The 25,773-nt window shown below is 39.4% G+C and overlaps 1 protein-coding gene across 1 annotated transcript; it reads left to right on the forward strand.

Annotated features, from left to right (window-relative positions):
• The first annotated feature begins 3,405 nt into the window (after positions 1-3,405).
• l(2)k09022 (HEAT repeat containing 1 homolog l(2)k09022) lies at positions 3,406-21,078 on the forward strand. The gene is made up of 5 exons (XM_065234727.1): positions 3,406-3,498; positions 3,561-4,735; positions 4,948-6,326; positions 17,210-20,753; positions 20,817-21,078. The coding sequence occupies exons 2-5, from the start codon at positions 3,570-3,572 to the stop codon at positions 21,007-21,009; spliced, it is 6,282 nt and encodes a 2,093-aa protein (XP_065090799.1). The 5' UTR covers positions 3,406-3,498; positions 3,561-3,569; the 3' UTR covers positions 21,010-21,078.
• Positions 21,079-25,773: the final 4,695 nt, after the last annotated feature.

Genomic DNA, 25,773 nt, shown 5'->3' on the forward strand with positions numbered 1-25,773 from the left:
CCTTTAGCATTTCTTGACCCAGTACGCAGTTCAAAAGAAATCGATAAAGGAAAGATCGATTAGTTTCGTGATCGATATGAAGGTGGCGCATTCTGAATGCAATTTCATTTTCCTTGCGGAATAATAATGTTGTAAAAATGATGTTTTGGATGCATTTTAACAACATAAAAATGATAATTGTTGATTTTAAAATTAGACGACACCTATGATCTCAAAATTTAGCAAAAGACACCTCCCTATAGCTGTCAAATTTACTTTTAAGAATATTCCTCAAAAATTACTTTTCCGTTTTCTTTTCAGCTGCGTACCAGGCTTAATAAAGTAATTTTAATTAATTGAGAAGTAATCAGAGTAATTTTCGGTAATCTGACCAAAGCAAAATAACGAGGGGTTTCTACCAACGTTAATTACCGGTCAGTGCCAGTCAGATTACCAAAAATTACTCTGATTACTTTTCAATTAATTAAAATAACTTTATTACTTTGAAATAACTTTTATTACTCTCGATTACCGAAATTACTACGATTATTTGAATAATTTTAGGAATTACTTTGGAATTACTCAATTATTCAATGATTAACAATGTTTCCAAATATGGAATTGTTTTAGAAATACGATGAAATCTAAACTCTATTAATAAAAATGAGCTGCACAGCAAAAAACAAAACTGGAATCATGTTAAACTCATATTTCAAACTGAGTAAAAAACGAGGTTAAAAAAATGTTTCATTGAAAAATCTGAATTTGAAAGTTTTACTGTAAATACTGTATTTCTTCTTCTTTCTTTCTTCTTTCCTTTATTTAACGTCGGTCTCTGTTCTGCAATCTAGTGCCAATCACCGACGGACATCGATTGCCATCCATTGACGGCAATCGAATGTGCAGGAAGGCAGCTTCCACACCTGCGTAGGATATCGCACCCATTCAACACACATGGGCCGGGACCAACGGCTTTACTTCCCTTCCGAAGGAATACGTGACCAGAGACTTTTATGCCTCAGAAAAATCTCACCGACCTCGGCTGGGATTGAACCCAGACCCATTGGGGTGAAAAAGCAGTCACGCTTACCACTACACCACCGGCGCCGGCATACTGTATTTCAATATAGCAAGACTTGTCTGTTGCTTTTGTTTTGATTTAGATTTTTACATTTTCGCGCACTGATGTGAATGTCAAAATAATTGACGAGATAATTCTCGATCACTTTTTCGAAAGGACGTATCAGCTTTTGTAAACAATGCATTTGATCGTCGGTTTGGCTTAACTGGTAGCTCGCTCGCGCATACGTCCCTTTGAAAAAGTAATCGAGAATTGGCAATCAAATCTCGATTATCGCGCTAAGGGGTGATGGCAAGGGGAGGGGGGAGGGGGTTATGATTTTGTAAGCAATACATTAGGTAAAGGAAAAAGTTAACGTAAGGGGGGAGGGGGTTAATTTTTCCTCAATTTAGCGTGACATAACGCTTAGATTTGGGTGCATCGAGGGTTGCATAATGTGGCCCCTATTTTTTTTAGATTTTCTTTTTTTAATATCTTAATTCGATTTCTATTAACTAGAATCATAAAATTTAATAGAATAATAAAGAATATGATAATTCCAGAGTTCAAATATTAATTGAATTACTAAAATTACTGTTTTTAATCTTTAAAATTACCAAATTATTTTCCAAGCAGTAGGCATTACTGAAATTACCCATGAATTACCAACAATTATTTTTATTACATTGAAATTACAGAGTAATTCAAAATTCACTAATTATTTTAATAATTTGTGGTAATTTTGGATTACCGATCACCTTACAAGCTTGGTAGAAACCCCTCGCTGAATAATAAGATGAAACAGTCAGGGGAAAAAAACATTTTATTTTAGTGTTCTCTTTCACGGTCCCTTTCATCCAATGAATACCCCCGTATGCAAGGTGTTTTTGTAGTTATGCTGTCCCTCACTGAGGCAAATAGAATTAAGAATTTCATAAGACTCGACTTATGAACGAGACATATGAATTTCATAAGCGCGACTTATGAATTATTTTCGTTTATCATGAGGTAGCTCTTATACGCCTATAACCATATAAATTTGCAAGCGTTGGAAGACGAGTGGTCAACACACAGGTCTCGTAATCTCAACGTCCATGGTTCGGTTCCAGTCTGTCCCATTTTATTATTTTTTTGTCATCATTATTTTTCATAAGGCAAATCAGTGAAATTCATACTGATTTCTTGTGGCTAAAATTCATAAGTGGATCTTATGGAATTCTTACGTCCATTTGCCTCAGTGCTTGATAGAATTGAAACTTTGTGCTTTTTTAATCAAAACAATCACACCCAAAATCAGAGATGTCCCATTTTTTAATTACTCGATTACCAACTAATCAATTATTTTTTGTCCGCTGTGCTATAATTTTTTCACCGATAAGTGCAAGACATGTTTGAAACGATAGGTGATGATCCTCTGGAGAAGTTAATGCTTGTATCGGCATGATATATCCGATAACTAATAGTTTACTTTTCCGTTAATCGATTAATCGATTATTAAGGCCCAAACGCAATGTGGGCGGAAGCGGAACGGAAACGGAAAGTTTGACAGTTGTCACAAATGACATCAAGATGCCTAACCGAAGTTGACTTGATTATAACTAGTTTTCAATCCGACAAGTAGGCTTACTCTGATCGGGCTTTTCCGCTGCCGCTGCCGTTCCGCTTCCGCTGTCATTGCGCTTGGGCCTTTAGAATAAAAATCGGACATCACTAGATAATTGTGAAACGTCATTTCAAATATAAGGAGATATATAATGCAGCCCAGTGGCAGGCGCGTAGGCAACATGTTATACCATGACAGCGGGCCCAGCACAGCAAAATGAACGTTTTGAGCCCGGGACATGCTGCCTACTGTCAAACGCTGCTGTTGGTATAGGCCTTGCCACTGGCCTGATATAATGAGATAAATTTAAATGGACCGGGCTAATCACAAATTACGTTCCCATGGTAACTGAAATAAACACGAGTGTTGACCGAGGTGTTGACGGTTGCCTGACTGACACTGACCGGTATTTAACGCTGGTAGAAACCCCTCGGAGATATGGCTAATCGCTCTTTTTCCTGAAATTATTACATTTTAACCAATATTGCCTAGTTTTCAACGGCCGTGCACTTACTATGAGCTTTTGTTAACCCTAGTCCATTGTAATGTGTGTACTGACTAGAAAGCTCCATAGCAAAACACGCTACAAACCGTTACAAACCAGTTTGTTCGGCCAGTTTTGCGTTTTGCGCTCTCTGTTATTCCACTCAGTGAGAGTGAGGGGTGTTAAATTGGGCAAAACTCTCTCTGTTTACATCGTTCGCAAGCTTCCGTGGCGAGGCGAAAGCGATTCGCATGAACTGTCAAAACAAGTTCGGCATTCGGTGCGCGATACACGTGTTTCACTTTGTGGTTTAAATTCATTCTATTATTTTGGATTTGTTATAATATTCTACGCTATCTTCGTCAGCAATAGGTAAATTATCTAACTGTTTTATTGTGGATGAATAAAGTTTACCAATCAATCGTGGTTTCCAGCGACTAAAAATGGCCACAAGTCTCGCAGCACAGCTGCAGCGTTTGGCTGCACCACAAACATCGCTGCTGTACGACAGCCGCAAGAAGCCCTCGATTCTGTTCGATTCCAACCAAGCAGCCTCCAAGGATCGGGAAGTTATCTACGACATCGGTATCAGCGGACTGCACGAATTGATCCAGTTGAACCCGGTCTTTGCCCTGTTTGAAGATACATTGTTCGACAAAACGTCTATCGATTTGCAGCGGTCTGTTGAAAGCAAGGAACTGAACGAGAAGCTGGATGCCAACATCCGGAAGTTTTTCTTTCACCTGTCACCTTACTTCCTACTGCAGCCGGCTCACAAGTGCCTCGAGTGGTTGATCCGTCGGTTTCACATCCATGAGTTTAACCGGGAAATTTTTGTGATGTTGATTCTTCCATACCATGAAACGTTGATCTTCGTTCGTTGTGTACAAATTTTGAACATTCCCGGCAAGAACGATTCTTTGTTTTGGTTGAATGGGGTCAAGACAAGAGGAAGTGCACTGGCCAAAAAGGCGATCGTCAATCATGCGGTCGGCTATCCGGGGTTTCTGAAGGCGTATGGAGAATTTCTGGTGCAAGCGGTGAAACAATTGGACAACAAAGCCAACGCCCTACAGGCAATGATTGCATTCTACTGCACTACGACCATTGGGGTGCTGGATGCGGTGGGTAAGGTCGATGAAAACGTCGTAACTGCCATCTTGAAGACGATCGTAAGAGGATTGAGCTCGAAAGCGATTGACTTTACTGCCGCCAGCTATATGATCATCGGTCATCTGGTTACGAAGGCACAACTGGCGGAGAAAACGTTGGATCGATTTCTAAGGAAGCTGTGTGCGCTTATTCATCCTAGTTTGGCAGATAATACGGCCATGCTGATGGTGCTAATTATGGATGCGCAGAAAAATCAATTGGATGAATTCTCCGACGTGTTGGTCGCTTCGATTATGGCAGCAAAGTGGCTCCCCCTGGCACTGGCTCGGATTAAAAAGGAAGGCGTAAATATTACGCCACTTTTCCGGGCGATTTTGGAGAAATGCTTGAAGAAAATCTGCAAGCAGGACGTTGAGGTCGGAGCATACGAGAAGTTTTGTGAATGTTTGCTACTAGAGATTACGTTGGATGAACACGAATCGGAAACTATCGTACAGTAAGTATCGCGCAGTTATTGATTCACATTGATAAATGCCAACATTTGTTTCAGGGCGAAACTTCTTTTGCAAACAATTACTTTAACCGCCGAGGAAACATTCCCCTACTTGATTGTGTTATTAATTTGCATGTGTTTAAAGTAATTGTTTACAAAAGTAGCTGCAACTGTTTGAAATGTTGATGAAGAATTAATAAATTTGTGTGTCGTAGGTGCGTGTTGGATTCTTACTTCCAAAAAAGCGGTAAATCGGCGTCGTCTGCCAGCATGGACGATAAATCATCGGAAGTCATCAGCTTGGACTCGGACGACGAGGATTTCGAACGTAAAGATGAGACCGTAACTCGCTGGTATTCGGGATTCCTAAGGCACCTTGAGAATCAATACCCGAATGCATTCGACAACGTCGTAAATCGTATAATTAAAGGGCAAGGGAATTTCTCCCAGGACAAGCGGAATGCACTGAGAAATATTCTGGGATTTTTGGCTCAGGCTTCCTACAGCGAAGACGATACAAATATCTTCGAGAATCTGTTTCACTATGACGTTGACCGCAGAGCGGATGCTGTGCGGTACTTGGTGGCAAACTTTCAGGACATCAATCTGAAAGGCGATGGCAATTGCGAACTGTTGAAAGACAGCGTCAAAGAACGCCTGAATGACGACAATTGGGAAGTGGTCGCGGAAGTTCTCAAGTTGGACAACACGGATTTGATTAAGCTAATCGGCAAGGACGAATTGGTTGAAAAGCTGATCAAAATCAGTCTTAATTGCATGCGAGATCTGAAAAAGTGGGAAGCGGTCACACCGAAAGTGATCGGTCTCCTAACCGATAAGAAGCTCTACCAGGGAACGAACCTGAACAAAATCATCATCGCCTTGTATCCGTTCCTGTTTCCAACGGAGGACGACGAATTAGGTGCCCGCATCGCCCAGCAGGTTTTGGCGTCCGAATTTTCCCGGAAGCACAACATCCTCATGCTTTCCGTGAACAAAATGGAATTCGTGGACTGCGAATCGATTCTGGATACTCTGGAGGCCATGCTCGGGGAAGGACAAAACTTCCACGCCATTCAAGTTTGCTTCAACGTTCTGTTGGTGACTTCATCGCTTCCCCAGGACGCCCCAGTTGGGCTGGCCACCCGTGTGTTCGATTTTGTCATGCGACTTCTGAGTGGCCGCTTCAAGTATGCTCCTTCGTCCAGTTTGAGCTGCTTGAAGCACAATCGGCTTCCGATGGACATTCACGTGATTGCCACTGGATATCTGATCGATCGGGTGCGGTTTACGGTGGAACGACCGAACTATGCGAACCCATCGAGTTCGTTCGGTTTGCAGTTGAAGATATTCATGTTGTTGGTGGAGAAGTATTTCGATATGAAGGAGGAACATGGAGCGGTCAAGAAGGTCTACGGGAATGAGATTAGCAAGTTGTTGAAGTTACTGTATCCGCAGCCGGAGCAGAGAGTGGAGTTTTTGGCTAGCTTCTATACGGCTCATTTGGTGGAGGGCAATGGCACAGCAGTGAGTGTTCAACCGGAGGTGCAAGTTCGAACGTTCCGGCTACTGAATGCCATGTTGACACAGATAGGTGAGTAGTTTTATTTTATTTTGACGTAGGACTACGTCTGTGATTTCTATATGGGGGTACACTTTTTGAAAACCGAAAATAATACATGTAACAAAATTATGAAAGATTTTGAACGTTAATAACTCAGCTGCCCCTGGACCAATTTTAATAATTTTATCACCAATCGATCAAAAATATTCTTACGCATCTGCTAAATCTGAGACTTTATCATTTTTCAAAATGTCACTGTTGGAAATTGCACGAATGGGCAACTGTTGCTATGATAACTAAAATTATCACCGATTGCCTGCGAAAAGCGATTTCCCTAACACAGATTTCAAAGTAGAATTCCATTAGGTCTCACCACACGGTGTTTATTCAATCACCGCGTGGTGAGTGGTGTTGTTCTACAGTACACAACGAAAGGCTTCCCGCAAGCTGCGGCAAGCACCTAGCTATCAAGGCTGCCCTCAACCGCTGATCGCATTCAGTTCCAATCACCGTGTGTGGTGGTGTCCGGCCATCGGCATCAGCAGCAGTGCTTTCGGGCGTGGCGTTGAATATTGTTCTCCAGTACACAACGAGAGGCTGCTTGCAAGCAACGAGCTGCGCCCACATGAGCAGCCATAGAAGGAGGAAGTAGCCGCACCGCTATTGATGGGAATCAGTAGCTCTCTTCGTGAGTCGCTGTGGGGCATCTATGTCAAGCGCGTCATACTATAAAGTATAAACACAAGCTACTGCTGCAGTTAACAAATAAGATTTATTATATAAGACCACGTAGTCCTACGTCATTATTGTGTAGTTTTTTTTTTTATTGCGAGAGAATTTGCGTTTTGAAGGCCTAATTCATGGGACTTGCCGTGGAAACTCCCGCAAGTCCTGTGGAAATGCCATAGAATTACTCATTATTGTGTCCTGAAGTTTACTTAACGAGAATTATCTACAATCGAAAATTAAAATAATGTTGCCTACATACTAATTTAAATGTAGGTATTAACGGAACCTTACCTTCTTAAATATTTTGTCTTTTAAAAATAATTTAAGAATTTAGTTTATTGATGCACTCTAATTCATTCATTTCCATCATGTCTTTGAGTGAACCACTACGGTTGAAACTTGTTCTAGCTTCATTTATGTTCCTCCATGCATCTTTTACTTCCTTATTCCACCTGAATTTTGGCTGAAATCTACTTTTCTGCTTCGCATTCCTCAAAATTTGTTTGGTTTCTTTTCGCAGACTAGCATTTTTCCTTCACCTGAAGCAGACTTTCAAATCCCTTATCAAGAACAACATGTGAAAAGGGCATACAAGCTTTTTGTAAACAAACCTTCTTATGCCCTTTTCTTGACACCAACGCAAACCATCAACTTCACCGGGTAGGGGAAACTTTTTCCCTTTCCGATGATATTTTTGGTTTGTATGGGCGACTCTTGGTTGGTGAGGAAAGTTCCTACAAAGGTTTGTTTACAAAAAGCTCGTATGCCCTTTTCGCATGTGGCTTTTGTTATGAACTTTTTTCGATTTATAAAATAGGGAAAATGGCTCTAATGTTGGCCTATGGATCTAAGATTGGGTCCATCGCTAAAAATCTGCTATTTATCAATTTTATCTAGATGAACGCGTCGACGGTACTAATGGATATTTTTGGTTGCTGTTGAAAATTTATTCAATTGCTGAACTTATGTATGGGCCCAAATTATTTTATTTTTCATTAATTAAATTAATTAAGAGTCATTTTCCTGGCTTCTTTTTCCATAATATGCCAGAGTTCGTTTCATAATGTGTGGTGCTTCATCAGCCAAGGATTTTTCAGCAGCTGGTTTGTCTCCTCGATAAATGCGGAGTTCCAACAACCGATCTGAGAGAGAAAAACAGGTTGTTTTAGTAATTCTGAATGAATGAATAGCTTGGTTGCCGTCGTTCGTGGTCTTCCACATGGATTGTTAGAGGATCTTCCATCAAATCATGAGGTGATGGAATTTCATTCATCATCTGGTTCAGAAGCAGTATGCTACCAATCTATTTCGGATCACGGTCGGTAGACTTTTCTGATGACGAATGAGAAAAATCGGAAAATTTTATACAACCACAATTCTTTGAAGGATACGATGAACGAGGTTCCAGATCGGTATTTATTATCTTATTAATTCAAGGTAGACAAGACTGAGAATATCCTATCTTTTTTTCAGGAGCCTTCGAGTTACGATCAATCGGCAAAATTTCATGACAACATTCGTGTCAAAAACATAATGTTCATGGCACTTAATTTTTTACATAAGGCACAAGCTTACCCAAGGAGGTTTGGAAGACTATGAAAATGTTGAATGCTTTCACGATAGGCGAAACTTTTCCCGAAAGCTTTATCACTTTTACTAATGCTTTCCCAGCTCCGAAAGGATTTGTTTTTGTGTGAATTGTCATGATGGGAATGTCGTCTTCTTGTTCAATAATGACAGCACACTAACAACCTATTTTATTTCAAGATATGAAGCTACTCCACAACCTGAACCTCTATGCCCTGTGGATTGTTTGATCAATTTAAACGGACTTTTTGGTTACTTTTCCCATAGAGCAACAAATCAGATAATCTTTTTTGAAATAGTCCAAAGAAATAGCTGAATACGAGACACCGGTTATTACTGAAGAAATTCGCGATATAAGCCGTTTATGATTTAAACAATCTTTTTTTTTTTCAACAATCATTCGAAAATTTTATCATTTCTTACTATTTATACACAGATGCTTCTAATGAAACTCACTTAGAAACAGAAAATAGTGAATAAACTTATATTTTGGAATCATTAATACATATTTTATGTATTGATAGTAATTAAAACTGGCTTTGTTATAATTCTGATATGATGAGAAACTTTGCACAAACCCCTTTTCACTAATACCTATATCAAATAAATATCAACCATTGATATAATTGTGTTATAACTTTGTTATGCCCTTCTGATCGGGATTAGAGCCATTTCCCCTATTTAACTACATTTGCATAAGAATTAATCAGGGCAGGGTATTCTTCCATATTTTCCAGTAGACTGAATTGATTTTGCGTGTACATCAGATACTGTTCATGTGCTTCCATCGTCGTAAGATTCGTTTTCGCCAAAATGATTTTGAGGTAATTCTGTCGAGCACGCTCAGGGCAATCGACATTCCCCGATTTGTGACCTTCCCTAATAAAATTTGTATTGTTAAAATGCTTAACGACGTGTTCAGAGAATCATCCAAACCATCTGAGGAATAGTTATATCATTTGGGTTATCGTTCGGGTATGGTATTTATGTATTAGGGTTGCTGTCGGCATTGTACATATCTTACTTTTAGGTTGCGTTCCTCATGACTGTTTCCGCACGTTTCACAGCTTCGTTGGGACCGGCAGTTGTTTGTACGATGGTTGTACCATAGAGGTAACTCTAAAACCAGAAGGTCCTGAAGGAAAATCCACGAACCCCTTATTTTATCTGTCAATCTTTCATAGCGAATCAAAACAAACATAGTGTAGTGCTAGAATTTCAACTAGAATTGGGTAGGCTTATAGATTTATTTGAGACGAATAGGCTAGTCAAGTAGTGAGCCAATTTAAAATCGTTAGTTTCCACCGGTGGTTATACCAACAATCAATTTGAAACTTACGATTTTAAATTGGCCCACTGCTTGACTAGCCTATTGGTCCCAAGCAAACGATTAACGTATCCCATTCTAGTCGAAATTCTAGTACTACACTATGTTTGTTTTGATTTGCTATGAAAGTTTGACAGATAAAATGAAGGGTTCGTGGATTTTCCTAAGTTTCGAGGGGTGCATCGATTATCTTGGGACCGAAGATAGTACCAGAGCTGAGCCAAAAAGTTGAGCATGTTTCTTCGGGACCTTTTGGTCTTAGAGTTACCTCTATGGTTATACCTCAGATAGTTCTGACAGAAAACTGCTTTGCTGATGTAGTAGAACATACGCAATTCCGTGGGTAGATTGCTACTCCTAAAAGTGGGGAAATTCTGGTCCTATGCGTACTTGTGCAAACGAGTAACGTTCAGCACCGGCATATTGAATTTGATGTTTTCGGTCTCAATTCTTCGATGATCATTTCCAATGGTAGCCCTGTGACAACGGCAGACACTGTTAGAAGGTTTTTTTGGTATGTACGCCTTGTAGTTCTGTTCTTGTAGTGTCTTGTCTGCCTGAATATGGTTTGCAGTGTAATGTGATTTCATCGATACTAGAATTTTGTCCTAGTTCTTTGTCTTCATCAGGGCCTTTCCCAGGGCAAGCTTATTGATATGTTCATCCTTGCCTGAAGTTAACTCCGATTACTCTGTATGGTCCAGTATCGGTAGCTTCGTATTCATATGTCAACCATTGTTTTCCACTCTGTCCATCAGGTGGGTCTCTGCCACCCGGGTTACTCGAACCCGGCATTACTCCCGTTTTCTCCTTCCCTTCCCCATCAACACTCCAATTAATTCCTCTTTAAACAAACAAAAAACACACTTCTCCGGGTAATGTGCAAATAAAATAACTAGAACTAGTCGAAAAACTCGCAGTGAAAAAACACGTTTTTTTCGTTTTAAGGGCCTTAGGGACTATTTTGAACTTTTTAGGCCATTTGTGCGATTTCAAGGTCATCAGGCATTTTGGCCTTTTTTGACATTCTCACACTCTAAAAAATCTTCACGTCTGATTTAGGTGAAATATCACGTAACAGATCTGTAATTATACAACCTCATATGCTACGTGACGTTAGTAACTTTGACCTGCTTTACACGTCATGTTTACTAAAAATGTTGGTGAAATCGACCGTTTATTCACGTAAACAGTTTTAGCAAAGAAGAATACTAAGATGAAACAGTCGGAAGAAAAACTTGTTATTTTAGTGTCCTCTTTCACGGTCCCTTTCATCCAATAAATACCCCCTGTATGCAAGGTAATTTTGTAGTTTTGCTGCCCTCTCGGTAGAGATGAAATTTTGCGCTCTTTTTTTTATCAAAATAATCACACCAAAACGAGGGGGACGACACATCTAAATCTCTATTCTATTTGCTCAACAAATCTCACACTAGCTAACCAATCTTCGAAAAATCTTCTTTATCTATCTGCACATCTTTTTGCAAGAAATCTTCAGAATCGTCATAAATCTTCTTACTATCTACTCAGCGTCCACGCAGCTAACTACAGCAAAAAACAATTTTTCCTTCATCGTAGATAGAGTCGCCCCCCTCGCACCAAAATGAGAGATGTCCCATTTTTTTAACTACTCGATTAACAACTAATCGATTTTTTTTTTCGCTGTGCTGTCATTTTTCCACCAATGAGAGTGCAGCCTATGTTTGAAACGATGGGTGATTATCCTCTGGAGAAGTTAATGCTTATATCGGCGTGATATAACCGATTACAAATATCCAAGGATGCAATTTGATAAAATTGTAGTTTTTCTCCAGTTCATTGATTTGAAAGGTTCATGCGAGTTAATTTCACGGAGCCGTAAATTGTAGTTTTATCATAATTTTAATATTAGCATAAAATAAAATAGTAATTTAAATTCGCTTTTGTAATGCTAAGGTAAATAGTTTGCTTTGAGTGTAAAGTTAATTTATAAGAAAGTTCTAACAGTTTTTTTTGCACTTCGAAACTTGACGGGTCATACCTCAAACATAGTAGCAGTGACAGTGTCGCATGTCCTAACATCAACTGCCTGCGACTAGTGTTCGAGGGGCCGACAGGGCTGAATACGGGTCAATACTAACAAAACTATAACACTAACATGACCCCGAAACTAACGTTCATCCATTGCACTAATAGTTATAATGTAGTTGTACTTTCCTAATAAGCCATCTATCACAGACAAACAGACATAACTCTCGGTTGGACAGGTTGTTCATCGAATACGCATTTGACGGTCAATTCGGGTGTTTTTGGTTGGTGGTGCCGCCACCTGTGGCGCGCACGGTCGGTTCCCTTGCGTTTGACGTCTGAACGCTAGCGCCATCTGTTCAGCGTACTATCCATCACATGATACTCAACAGATGGCGGTAGTGTTTTAGTGACTATGTTTTGTGGAGAAAAATATTAAATGTGTTATTTCTGTTTGTCTGTGCATCTATGTTTCTTTTTCGTTGTGTGTGTGTGTGTAGGGGGGGGGGGGGGGGGGTGGTTAATGTAACCAACACTAATACCTTTCTTTCTGTTCTTTTATTCGTTTTCTATATCCCTTCACCATCACCCCATATCCCATCATTTTGACGAGAGATGACTTACTTGCATGGTGCATGCCCAAGTCGTACTACAGGATAATATGCTGAGCGTGGTTCTATCACAAATCGATAGAACTGAGGAATAATGAGGTAAATTCTACACTGTATTTTAAAGGAGCCAACTCTTAGCAGGTAATAATAGCAATTAATAATCAAACAACCATAAAAAGGTAAGAATGAATTTATTTATTTTAAATACAGTAATGACCCGATTTTGTCAGACCCTCCGCGCTTCAGATTTTTTTTCTTTCAATAATTTCACATAATCATAAATCTAAATTTTTCTCATTCGTCATTCGTTAAGAGGGATATTTAAAGTATACTTTGGTGCAATAGGTTCAAGAAGATTACTGAAAAAGGGCATGGGTTTTGTAGAACATTGGAAAACATTTCCAAAAAAGGAGGTTGACAAAATCGGGACATTACTGTATTCCATTTACATTTACATGATTTATCACATATTTCCGGAGAGCTTCGAGGTTGGAGCGTAGTTGCTTTTATAGATTGGCACGTCATTTGTCGGTTTCTCGCGGATTGGGTTCAGTCTGGAAAAATTAATAACACAAACAGGTAGAAGAATAGTTCCTCTATGATTTGTTATAGTTTGTTTGCAGGATTGTTCTTTTGTTCGCGGGAGGCCGACGATTGCCGTGTTTGTTTGCAGGGGCGATTGCGCCCAGATCTCGGGGTTCTCCGGATTTATGGTCGTAATCTAATACACACATTTGATCACAATACGAGCCTAAAAGCTGCAGTGACCTAGTGAGCACCATAGCTCGAGTCGTCTGAAAGTATTGTGTATCGCATGGAGAGCCCAACCGAGATTCTAGCCTATTAAGACTGCAGTTGGTCAACTCTCGAAAAAAAAGGATGTAACCGATTACAAATATTTTATTTTTTGGTTCGTTAAACGATTAATCGATTATTCGAATGAAAATCGGCCATTACTAGATGAATGTGAAACGTCATTTCAAATATAAGGACCGTACATAAATAATGATACAATTTGAAAGGGACCAGGACTATTACAAATTACGTCCCCCGGTAACTGGCATAAACACGAGTGCTCACCGGTTGGTTTTAGTATAATTTGTGCTAATAGGTTTTGGGACAAATATTAGACGGTAATTTGATTATTTTACATCAATTAATTTATGTTTATGTGTAGTTAACTGCGCCGTTTCTATTTTTAAAATTTCAGCAGGTGGCATCAACATTTTGAGACTGCTAATAGTTTTTAATATTTTGTAAGAAATAAAAGGCTCATAAACATTTCTATGTCATAATAATCAAGCCGTCAATAATTTGCAATTTTATTGGCAGATATAAGTATTAATTAAAAATCGTGGTCTGTCCAGGATATACAATAGTATTATTACCATAGAGGTAACTCTAAGACTAGTACACACCACATTTGAGATTTAGATTTCAGTGAAACGGATTGCTGGATCATGATCAGCAAAATAATGCTTTGTTGAAAGACAGCAAACGATATTTTTTTCCCGAAAAATACAGCTACCATAAACGGTTTGCTGTACACCCAGTAATGATCTGTCAAACTATTAGCGTCACAGTCGCAAGTACGTACGCACCACCGTCTACATCGGAGGAGGAGGGGGAGAAGGAAATAATTTAAATTATGTTGGTATATACATACACTGGTTATATCTAATAAAATATATATGGCAAAGAGCCAGGTGATCAACAATCTTCCTCAGAAGCTGCATGCTCCTAGTAAGAAAAAAAAATCGATTTACTGAGTCTATTCAGCAAAATGTTGCTAAATGACAGAATTTGGGATTGCTGAAAAAAAAACAGTAAAAATGAAATCTTAAATCTTTACTAATTTTCAGTCAAATGTTGTCATTTTGACAGAAGTTGGAATTGCTGGAAGATACAGCAGCATTATTTTGCTGGAAAGTTTGTTAATCTTTCATCAAGTCTAAAATCAGCAAAATTTTACTGATTTTCAGCGATTTAAATTTGGTGTGTACACACCAAATTGAAGTTTTAAATATCAGTAAAACGGATTGCTGGATCATGATCAGCAATCCAATGCTTTCCTGAAAACAGCAAACGATTTTTTTTTACAGAAAAAAATCAGCTAACATGTACGGGTTTGCTGGACACACAATAAAGAGCTGTCAAACTGTTAGCATCACAGTCGCAAGTATTTTTGCATTCGTACACAGCAAAAAAAAAATTAATATTGATCAATGTAATTCAAGCTGATGTATGAAATAATGATGTAATAGCAAAAAGCAGATACAATATTACATCAATGGATGTAATTTTGTTCGCAAAATCGATGTACATCGTATTTCACAACCGATGGATTGACCTGGTTGCAGCAGTTTGGATCACACAGAGAAATATATTTTAATTTCAACAATATTCTGTATTGAATTCAATAAAAAAAAATCGTTGTCTCCCGGCTAACAATAAATATTGTTGACACAATAATTTTTTTTTATTGAATTCAAAGAAAATAATTTTTATTTTTAAATCATTGATCAAAAATTATTTTCTTTGAAATGGCGAAACAATTTTTAAAACAACAATTTCTGTTTGTTGAATCAAGAATTTGTGTTCTTTGAATCAACAATATTAATTTGTTGGCTCAATAATATATCTTTTTTATTTCTGACGTTTTTTTCCAAAGGTTTAAAAGAACAATTATGCTTTTCAATGTATTTTATGTCATTTAAGTATTTAATACATTAATCTTATTACAATACCTAAAATACAGCAAGCAGTTCGGTATGTGGCTTTCTGCGATACTAGCGAAGTAGCGGCAGTTGGCTGCAACGATGCAAGTTATTCCGTTAGAATAAGAAGACCCTAAAAACGAAAAAAAAGCAAAATTTTAAAAAATATGATGCACAATATGCCAACATTTCTTAACAATAACAATATCCATTAAATTGAATTACCTGAGATTTTCTCCATATTCAACCCGTAGATACATTTGATCCGCTCCACCAAAAATGGGATTGGAGTCAGCTCTTCCACTTCACAACGCTCCATAATCAGCATCACTGTAAAGAAATTAATTATTAAAGCAATTTTCACCAATTACAAAAAAAAAACTACTCACCGATGAAACAGCTGCCCGTGGCGGACAGTACAAATCTGTTGAGAACCTCCACAATTTCAAGCGGACATTTCTTCCACTACTTTTATTTTCGGTTACTGTCACAGAATGGCGGTCAATTTGCTGATTGCGTTTGATTACATTGACAAAATGCATCAACAATTTTTGTTGTTGAATAAACGAAATTTTTTAAATTCAAAAATATGTTGTTTTGAATTTAAAATAAAATATTGTTCATTCTACCATAACCAATTTTTAAAACAAAAATATCGAATTGTTCAGTTCAAAAAAGATTTTTTTTTGTTTCAACTACATGAAATTTCTCTGCGTGATGTAATATTCAACAACTTTTTTGTCTGTGTACATCATCGTCAACACCGCAGGGGGAGGAAGAGGTTAAAACATTTACAAATAAATAAAATTATGTAGGTAGGACACTGGTTATATTAAATAAATTATACATGGAAAAGAGCCTGTCGATTTTGTCTTTATTTTGTATTAACGATCTTTTACAGAAGCTGGAAGTTCCTAGTGAAAACAAATTTGATTCACTGAGTTTAATAGTTTTATCAGCATAATGCTACCGAATGTCAGAATTTTAGATTGTTGAAAAAATCAATAAATAAATATTGCTGAAATCTTTTACTGATTTTCAGTAAAATGTTGTCATTTTGACAGATGTTGGAATTGCTGGAAAAGTCACTAGCATTATTTTGCTGGAACGTTTTCTGACCTTTCATCAAGCCTAAAATCAGCAGAAATTTGCTGATCTTCAGCGATTTAAATTTGGTGTGTAGGTCCCGAAGAAACGTGCTCAACTTTTTGGCTCAGCTCTGGTACTCTCTTCGGTCCCAAGCTAATCGATGCACCCCTCGAAACATAGGAAAATCCACGAACCCCTCATTTTATCTGTCAAACTTTCATAGCGAATCAAAACAAACATAGTGTAGTACTGGAATTTATACTAGAATGGGGTACGTTAGTCGATTTGCTTGGGACCAATAGGCTAGTCAAGTAGTGAGTCAATTTAAATCCCTGTGATTATTATTCTATGGTGCCAAATCTTTACCTCTACTCTTGTGCAGCATGGACAGTGATGTTTCACTGTAGACCTGGCCCCAGGGTTTTCTGTGATTGAAAATGAAAATTAAATGAAATATAATAAGAAGTACTGCCTAATTAGGGCTGTTGTTTCATTCTTGTGAATGATTTATTTTTTTACCAAATCAGCTGATTCAAAACGAAACTAATACAGGCATATTTATAAATGGATATCAATTTCAGTCAACCATTTCCATGACAGTCGTAAATATATCATTGATGAATATATGCACATGCACGTGGAATCTCTTTTGTGGTAACGGAAAAAATATCATAATCGAAAATTGAATAGTGATCCACTTGCGTTACGAGGGGACGGCGGGACGGGGCAATGTCACACCATCTTTACTTGTTCAATAATAGCTCATGTCGCCAGAGGGATTTCTCATTATTTCCGGTGTCTTACTAGCATCAATCATCTAATGTCCCTTTCCATTCTAATCCACAGTCTTCAACCCGAACCCGGACATCCTGACGAACATCCTGCTTGGCCTTACCTCGGAATCTTCGGTCATCCGCGAGTGTGCCCTGAAAACGCTCGAAATCATCGCATCCGGTACTCAGAGCTACCTGGATCCTCCGTACAAATCCTTCCTGAAGAAGCTACTCAAGCGTCGCGAAGAACTGGCCATGGACGGCGAGCAGCTGTCGTTGGTAATGTTCACAATCTTTTCCTACGACAAGAACCACCTGCTGGGAAACGTGCTCGCGGATTTACTCAATAAGAGCACCAGCTCGGACACCGCGGAATATGTGGCCGCTGGTTTGTTGGACATCCTGAAGCTGCTGGACGATGAGGACATCTTTGCAAAGGTTGTCGTTCGAGGGGCTAGAATTCTCAAACAAGCGGAAGATGCAGGAAACTATCTGTTTGATGCGTACGAATCGAAATTGTTGAAGCTGTTGGTGGCGAGAATCAATCCGAACACAACCAGAAATTTGACACGGGTCGATCGGTGTCGGGAGTTTGTTCGAAGTGCGCTAAAGAATCATCGCCCATTACGTTGCTTCGAACAGAAGCACGTTTCGACTTCGATTCTTCTAATTGAGGCCATCAGTGAGGAATTATTTGCGACGTTTTCCGATGAGTATGCGTCGGAGATTCTGCGGTTGGTGGTAGAAGCTGCAACGCTGTCGCAGAATCCGGAAACGAATACTGCTGCGGGGAAGTTGTTCAAGGGTTTGAAAATGGATGTTTCGTTGGTCTTGGATCTGTTGGAACAGATGAAGGTGCCGCACAAGAATCGCAAGGAGAAGGGAAAGGCGAGAGGTCCGTTGATTCCAACGGATTCGGTATTTTCTTCCACTGCGTGGAAGTGTGGCGTGACGTTGATGGAGTTGCTTCAGAACAAAAAGCAGATGATCAGTAAGGAGCTACTGATTCCTAAGCTTTTCGAGGTGTTGAAGTTCTGTTTGGATTTTGAAGAACAATCCGGTGTAGAGTACGTCAAGCAGATGATCCTATCGCTGCTGTTCAACTGTTGTGTTGGTTCGGAGGAATCTTCCGGGAAGGGTTCAACGATTCCAGAGAGTATTTTCAAGGTGGAGTTGATCGTACAGTGTATCCGTGCTACTCAGAATCCGCAAACGCATCACCATGCCTTGCTTTTGTTGGCTCACGTGGCCCATTTGGTACCGGAACAAGTCCTGCACAACATGATGGAGATCTTCACCTTCATGGGATCGTCCATCGTTAGGCACGATGACGTCTACAGTATTCAAATCATTTCGAAGATCATCGAAACAATCATACCGACTTTGGCTATGGAGAAGAAGGCGCCCGGAAAGAAGAAGGAGGAAAAAGTGATTCCAATATTGAAGATATTCTCAGATGTCATTCTGGATGTACCGGAACACCGCAGAGTACCATTGTATACGAAACTGATCCAGACCTTGGGAGCAACCGAACATCTGTGGATGTTCTTGGGTGTGCTGTTGGAATCGGATGTCATGAAAGGAGGCAAGAAGGCGGAGTTGGAATCGGAAGAAAAGACCGGCAGGAAGCGGCATAAAATTGAATTGGAACATTCGGCGACCTTCAGTAAAAGGTTAGAAATAGCGATGAGCATCGCTAGGGAGTTTGAACCGAGCGTGATTATGGAAACATGCAACCATCTTCTTCAGTACGTTATGGAGTTGCCGGTGCATATCGAGACGAAGAAGGACCACATGGAGGTTGACATTACGGATTCGACCATCTTCAGCATCGAAGGTCATACGAATAAGCAATTGAGGCATTATCGGTATTCGACAAGCTTGTTCGTTGGTGAGTTAATCGGTTCCACCCAGGTCAAGAACAAGATTGTCTTGCTGGATGAAAAGGAATCGGATGCCATGAGAGTTCACTACCGGGAGCTGATCGTCAGCAGCTTGGCTTACATTAACGTGGTGGCGAAGGTGGTTGAGAAAGCTCGTAGCGAGAATGATCATCGTGAAACGACATACTGGGAAATTTCGTTGACCAAGTGCTACGAAATATTGGATGGAATAGTTGCGCTTCTCGCTCCGGCGATGTTGATTACCGTTTTCGGAGGTTTGCTCAAGCACCGTTTGATCATCATTCGCCTGAGGGTGATTGACATTTTCAACAAAAAGCTGCACTACAACCCGGACTATTTCGATGAAAGCCATCACCCTCGTTTGCTTGAGCTTCTCGGTCCGTTGCTGGAGTTGGTCAGAGGAATTCTCACCGAAGAAGGTATAGTTGGCAGCCATTCCGGACGGTACAAGGTTGCCCAGGAAGCATACCTGTCATTTAAGTATCTCTCAAAGGTACTAGCTCAGAAGCACCCGGCCGAATTCAAGCAGATCCTCAACGGATTGGTTCAAGAGCTACACGACTACAAGAAGGATCCGAACTCTTCACTGCTGGCTTCCTTGATTCTCTGCATTGGGGAAGTTAGTGTCAACGTCGGAGCGCATTCGATTCCATTCCTACCAAAATACATCCCAATGTTGACCAAATTCATCGGTATGCAAGTACAAAAGGATGAACCTTTCGATATCCTCACCGGTAGCATCGTCACTTCGATCTTGAAGATCGTGGATTCTCTTGCCCGCTTTCTCAGCCCTTATCTTATATCCATAATCGTAGGGATTGCCAAACTACACGCAAAACTTGGTGATAGTGAAGATCTGCGACTATCTAATATATCCACTCGTCTCTCGCAGATTTGGGAGAAACTTGGCGCTCTAATCCCACTACGGCTGCTTATTCCAGCCGTCGAAGAAAGCTACACCCTGGTTGTCAAGGACGGCTCACTGGACGCAATCGGCCCTCTCATGAAGCTCCTGTCCAACTCCTTTAACAGCGTCCAAACCGGCGAGTTCACTTCTCTACAATCAGAACTATCGGACTTTTTCCTGTCCGCGCTCCAATTCCGCTGTGACAATTCATCCAGCGCCAAATTCCTCCCTGAATCGATCGACATCGCCGAAGAACACGTCATCAAAGCATTCGTCGTCCTGATCCTTAAGCTCTCGGAAAGTACCTTCCGCCCGCTCTACTACAAAGTTTTCGAATGGGCCAACCGGGATACTTCGACCAACGATCGTGCCATCACGTTCTTCAATCTGTCCAGTCACGTTGCGGAAGCACTGAAGCACCTGTTTGTCCTGTTCGCCAGTGAATTGATCACAAACGCTGCTAAACTGCTCGACGCCACCAACGCTTCGAAGGTTTCCGACGAAGAAGACATGCTCTTCTCGGTGCCGAAGAAAAATGTCACCCTGATTCGGTACATCCTCCGTACCCTGCTAAGCATCCTAGTTCACGATAACCAAAACTTCATAAACTCGGTCCGATTCGACACGTTGCTGCAGCCGATCGTCGACCAGCTGGAGAATACGATCGTCTTCGAAGACAACGAGATCCGGGGTTTGGTGGTGAACTGCTTGGCACAGATGGCGGTTGCCGTGGCGGACGACACCCTGTGGAGACAACTCAACCATCAAGTGCTCCTCAAGACGCGGAATAATGATCCGGAAATAAGGTAGGCTTCAAAAGTCACTGAATTTGATACATTCTCATTACAATTAACTTCCATCCCATCCAGATTGTTCGCGCTGGAAGCCTGCACGGAGGTGGTTCGTAAGATTGGCGAGAACTATGCTCCGCTGCTGCCGGAAACCATTCCGTTTTTGGCCGAGCTGCTGGAGGACGATAATCAAGCGGTGGAGAAGGCCATCCACAAAACGGTTCGCGAGGTGGAGAAGGTTACCGGTGAACCGTTGGGCAAGTATCTGTAAGCCCTCGGTCAACGATAGTAGGCTTTGCGGAACAGGAAATGTCAGAGGGGAAAAAGTGTTTTCTAAACATTGTGCATAGTTATTAAAAAAAATTTGGTAATAATTAATTCGATGTGGAGTAATCAGCTATGCCGAAAGAAAAGCCTGGAGTGACTATTACGAAGTAGTAAGTGTTTTGGTCATTATAGGTATAGGTATTTATTCAGTTTAAAATTACTCAAACGTAATGTTTCAATTTACGGACGTCCTTGACTCAGTTGGGAAATTGGTCGACTTCCCTGCACTCCAAAAAATCTTCACGTTTAAGCTACGTGAAAAATCACGTAACCCTTTAAACACCCCCACTTCAATCATTTTCACGTGCCGCAGATCAATGTCAAATGGAATTTTGATCAAATTTACGTGATTTTCATGTCGGTTGATACTACGGGAATTTCACGTAAAAAGAATGTGATAAGCATGTACACTCTACAAAGTATACACGTTCAACCTACGTGAAAAATCAAGTAGCTATTTCGATTACTTCAACTTTCATTTTTACATGATGGTAGTAAAATTGACAAACATACCATGTAATGTTCACTGGAGCTGATGATGAAAGTACTTACGTGAAATGGGTTTACGTGATTTACATGTATGAAAAAGTTATTCAATATGGCGTCGGCTTCATTAGACGAAGGGTTGCTCTCAGTTTTGGATTTCCTAACGCTAACACTGCATAAACTAGAAGGTGTTTTTATACTATTTTACATCATTCGAAGACCGCGCCAATAATTGTATTTATTTAGATTTTAGAGGCTGGAATCAATATCATTACTCTGAATAAGACAGCGCAAACAGATATTGCATCAGAATGGTTCTGATCAAATATTTGAGGCAACGAAATGTTCAGTGTTAATTTTTTAATGGCAATAGAGAAATGCTTGACGTTTCATTAAAAAAAATCTAAAAATGTTTAAATATTATTTTCTTGGTATTTTTGGGTCCTGTAAACATTGCTTTCAGATCACGTAAACATTACGTGATAATTCATTTCAATATTAGTAAAAATCACGGAACGTAAACGTAATATAAACCAAAAATGTCAGTAAATATCATTTCAAAATCACGTAAACATTGCGTGAAAATCTATTCCAAGTTAAGTGGAAATCACGTAAAATTTACCGTACTGTTCACGTTGACCACTAAATGGGAATTTTTTTTGGCTGCATGACATTAACGTAAATGTTACGTGAAAAGTAGTATGGACGAAAGCTACCTATGTTTTCACGTAGATCGGACGGGCATATTTTTTGGAGTGTGGACAAAGGCAGTATTATTATATTTGGCATACAGCTACATGCTGTACAATCGCTTAGCTAAGAGCATGCATGAAGTTCCAATTGGAATGTAATATTCAAAGCACATATAATGCTTCCAATTCACACGGCCGTTTAATTTCACTCAGAGAGGGAGGAACTTTACACAGATGAAAAATAATTTTCTTAAAACGTAGGTTATTCAGCGCTGGGTGATCTGTTTTTATAAATTTTTCCTTAATGTGAGTAGATCTTACTCTCTATCTCTGAGTTAGATAGAACGACCGTGCAGTGTTCCAGTCAAGGGTAAAAATCCCTTCTAGAGCAGAGATAAACTTCTCATCCAGCTGTACGCCTATAGAAGCGCATAAAAAAAGCTTTATCCTAGTCTAAAGCTTCAAGTTTCAATCTTGAATGCAAGCTGATTGTGGTATGCAAGATCTTTTATGCTCAAAATACATGAAGAAATTATGTATCTTTTCTACTGACTTGAATTTGCTGCCTGCATTACATACCCGTGTTGAATTCATGTGTTGAATCGGAACCTACCTAACTAATTAAAACCAAAGATTTAAGTAAACTAAAGGAGAAAAATCTATTCAACTCTCTTCATTGATGGCTACCAAGCCTTTGGGATTTTCCTTATTAGAGAGTTGAATAGATTTTTCTCCTTTAGTTTACTTAAATCTTTGGTTTTAATTAGTTAGGTAGGCTCCGATTCAACACATTGTAGTTTCATTTTTATACCTGTGATCTTGACTTTTATACCTACTCTGAAACAAAATCCATTGGCAAAAATACTATATTGCTGGTTTAAATTAAATACCCTCACCAATAGATTTTTGCAGAAAACAATTTCATTTAATTTTACTATTATTTCTATCAAAATTACTATGCATTTTGAGCAAGCATAGTAGTTTTGCTAGAATCATAGTAAATTTGTTAACATTCATGATAAACTAAACTGAATTCATAGTAGATTTAACAGTAATAAGCGTGGTTATATTGATAATTAGTGTTTTCTGCAAAATAGTATTCCTAACTAAGGTCCTTGTTTCAGTGTAGGGGATGAGTACTTAAGGGGGTTAGATTTTGAAAAGTTCTTTAGTGGGAATGACACTGATGAAGACTGCACATTGTAGTCGAAATACGTATCTGTAATAGATACCAAAATTAATTAAGTGGAATTAAATGGAAGATAACCTTTTCTGCTGTTTTACTTTCTTCTGAGGATGTAATCTTTGCTATCAAATTCGTTCGAAGCATTTACCTTTGAGCGGCAGATGACGCGATTGTACCTGTCACAGAGCGTTTGTATGAGGAAATGGAAGAGTTGCCAGTCTTCTTGATATGTTGTCTTCGGAGTAATGCAAGGATATTCATACTCTCTAATATAACCGCTTTCAAAGCTAATTACAGCTCTCATTAAATCGGCATGGCTATTGATTGTGCTACATTACCTGAAATGCTGTTACCCCGAAGATCATCTCAGCGAACACCATTCCTGATTGTTAGAAGAACGATCAACAATCAAAAGAAAGCAGATACTCGTTTGGGGGAGTGACATTCGGGGTAGTGATGCGAATCGTTCTCTTCCAAGTAGGGTTTTCGTTGTTTAATGATGCAAAAATGTGTTTTTGAAAAAAAGGTTAGCCTAAAATTATCGAATCCGTATAAAAAAGTGTCGATAGTATTTTAATTGTTTTTCAGCAATTAATCATGTTTTGTTGTTTTTGACATCATCCACATACAGAGGGCCAGTCACTTTCGAATGTATGGGAATGGTAGGAAACCATTTGGAAATGCATGACTATTTTCAGTTTTTATTCATTATCGTCTTTATGGGCAGTTTTAGATGCACAAAAATTGCACGAGTACATTACTATGGTGATAAGGTAAACACTCGTTTATTTGTTTCCTCCTGTGAAAGCATGTTTCGTCACAAATCGTGGATTTTCTGATATTCTCCATACTGCAAAAATGATTTTCCTACCACTGAAGGGGCGACATCTCTCGGATCTTCAGTATAGCTACTACTCAAATCATATAATTAATTGTTCAGTTGAGTTCTCAAGAACACATATGAATGATTTTTTTTCCTTTGGTTTGTTTTTTTCCGTCGATCTTGTTTTCCGTGCTGAGCACCAATGCTACCGACGTGCCAGGAAGGCAGCTCCCACACCTGGACCCTACCTATCGACCCATCAACTCATGAACCGGGGACCAACGGCTTTACTTCCCATCCGAAGGAAGGCGTGATCAGAGATGTTATGCCTCAGAACATCCCGGCGGCGCCGACTGGGATTGAACCCAGGCCTCCTGGGGTGAGAGGTAATCACGCTTACCACTACACCACCGGCGCCGTTGCACACATATGAATGAGAATAATGAGAACACGGAGAAGATAAAATAAGTACCGTAAAACGAGGTATCTTCGATACTACGGGTAACTTTGATAGTATAATATAAGGAATAAATTTACTCGCTGTGCTTTTTACAAATTAGAAATATTTGTTCCATATTGGGAGATTGCCGTAAAAGCTCGACACAGATGTCGCCACTGCATGATGATGATAATGTTGACAGACTGCATATAAAATTCATGAAAATTAGCATTAAATCATAATTTTCATCAAGCCTGCGTAAAATCCTTCCAATATAACATTCGAATTGAAGAAGAAAATGTTTTCACGATCAGACTGATGTGCATCTCTGACTTTTCCAGATGAACTTTCATGAGATATATTCATTTCATTTCACAGCTCCATCAACGCTGCATCGTACATATGATGTAAACAGAAGTAAATTGCTCAATTACTCAAAATAAAGATGATTTGTCATTTTGTTATCACTTTATAAACCATCGAGCACCATTTTATAGTATGGTGCGTGTTGAGTAAATCAAGTGCCGTTGCGTTTTCTGTCGAAAATTTTGAGTATCAATATGTTTACCTAAAAAAAGACTAAAATGAACATTTATTGAATATTGCCGTCCTATACAACCATTTCTCCATTATCACCAGCATGATACAATCTTTCCTAAGTACATTCACTTAATTTCCACTTTCATCCTAGTGGAAATCGCACATATTCACCATTTTCCGAAAAATGCAGCTGCGCAGGAGGTAAGCTCTACCTGTGGGTGCAAACTTGTTATGCATAATTTTCCATGAAAATATCTCCGATCCATACCGAAATAATAACAGTTAGTATGCAAACACGTTTTCTCACACGATTCAAGCAAAAGTTTCCACCGGAAATTATTAGTTTTTCTTTATGTACCGATTTGCCCCAAAAATCGTCTGTTTTACTTGGAGAATTTGGAAACCATCCTCCTTCTAGTAGTTCTCACTTCGAAATATAGGTGGCGAAAGCTTGGAAAAGTTTCACTGCAAGACGCCAATTCGCGTTGACGGCACCGTCGAAAAATTTTCTCTTCCAGCAAATATAGACAGTTTCTTATGAG

Source organism: Ochlerotatus camptorhynchus, unplaced genomic scaffold (genome assembly GCF_037179485.1).
Source record: "Ochlerotatus camptorhynchus isolate MF236.1 unplaced genomic scaffold, CSIRO-AGI_Acam_v1.1 ptg000438l, whole genome shotgun sequence".
Lineage (NCBI taxonomy): Eukaryota > Metazoa > Arthropoda > Insecta > Diptera > Culicidae > Ochlerotatus > Ochlerotatus camptorhynchus.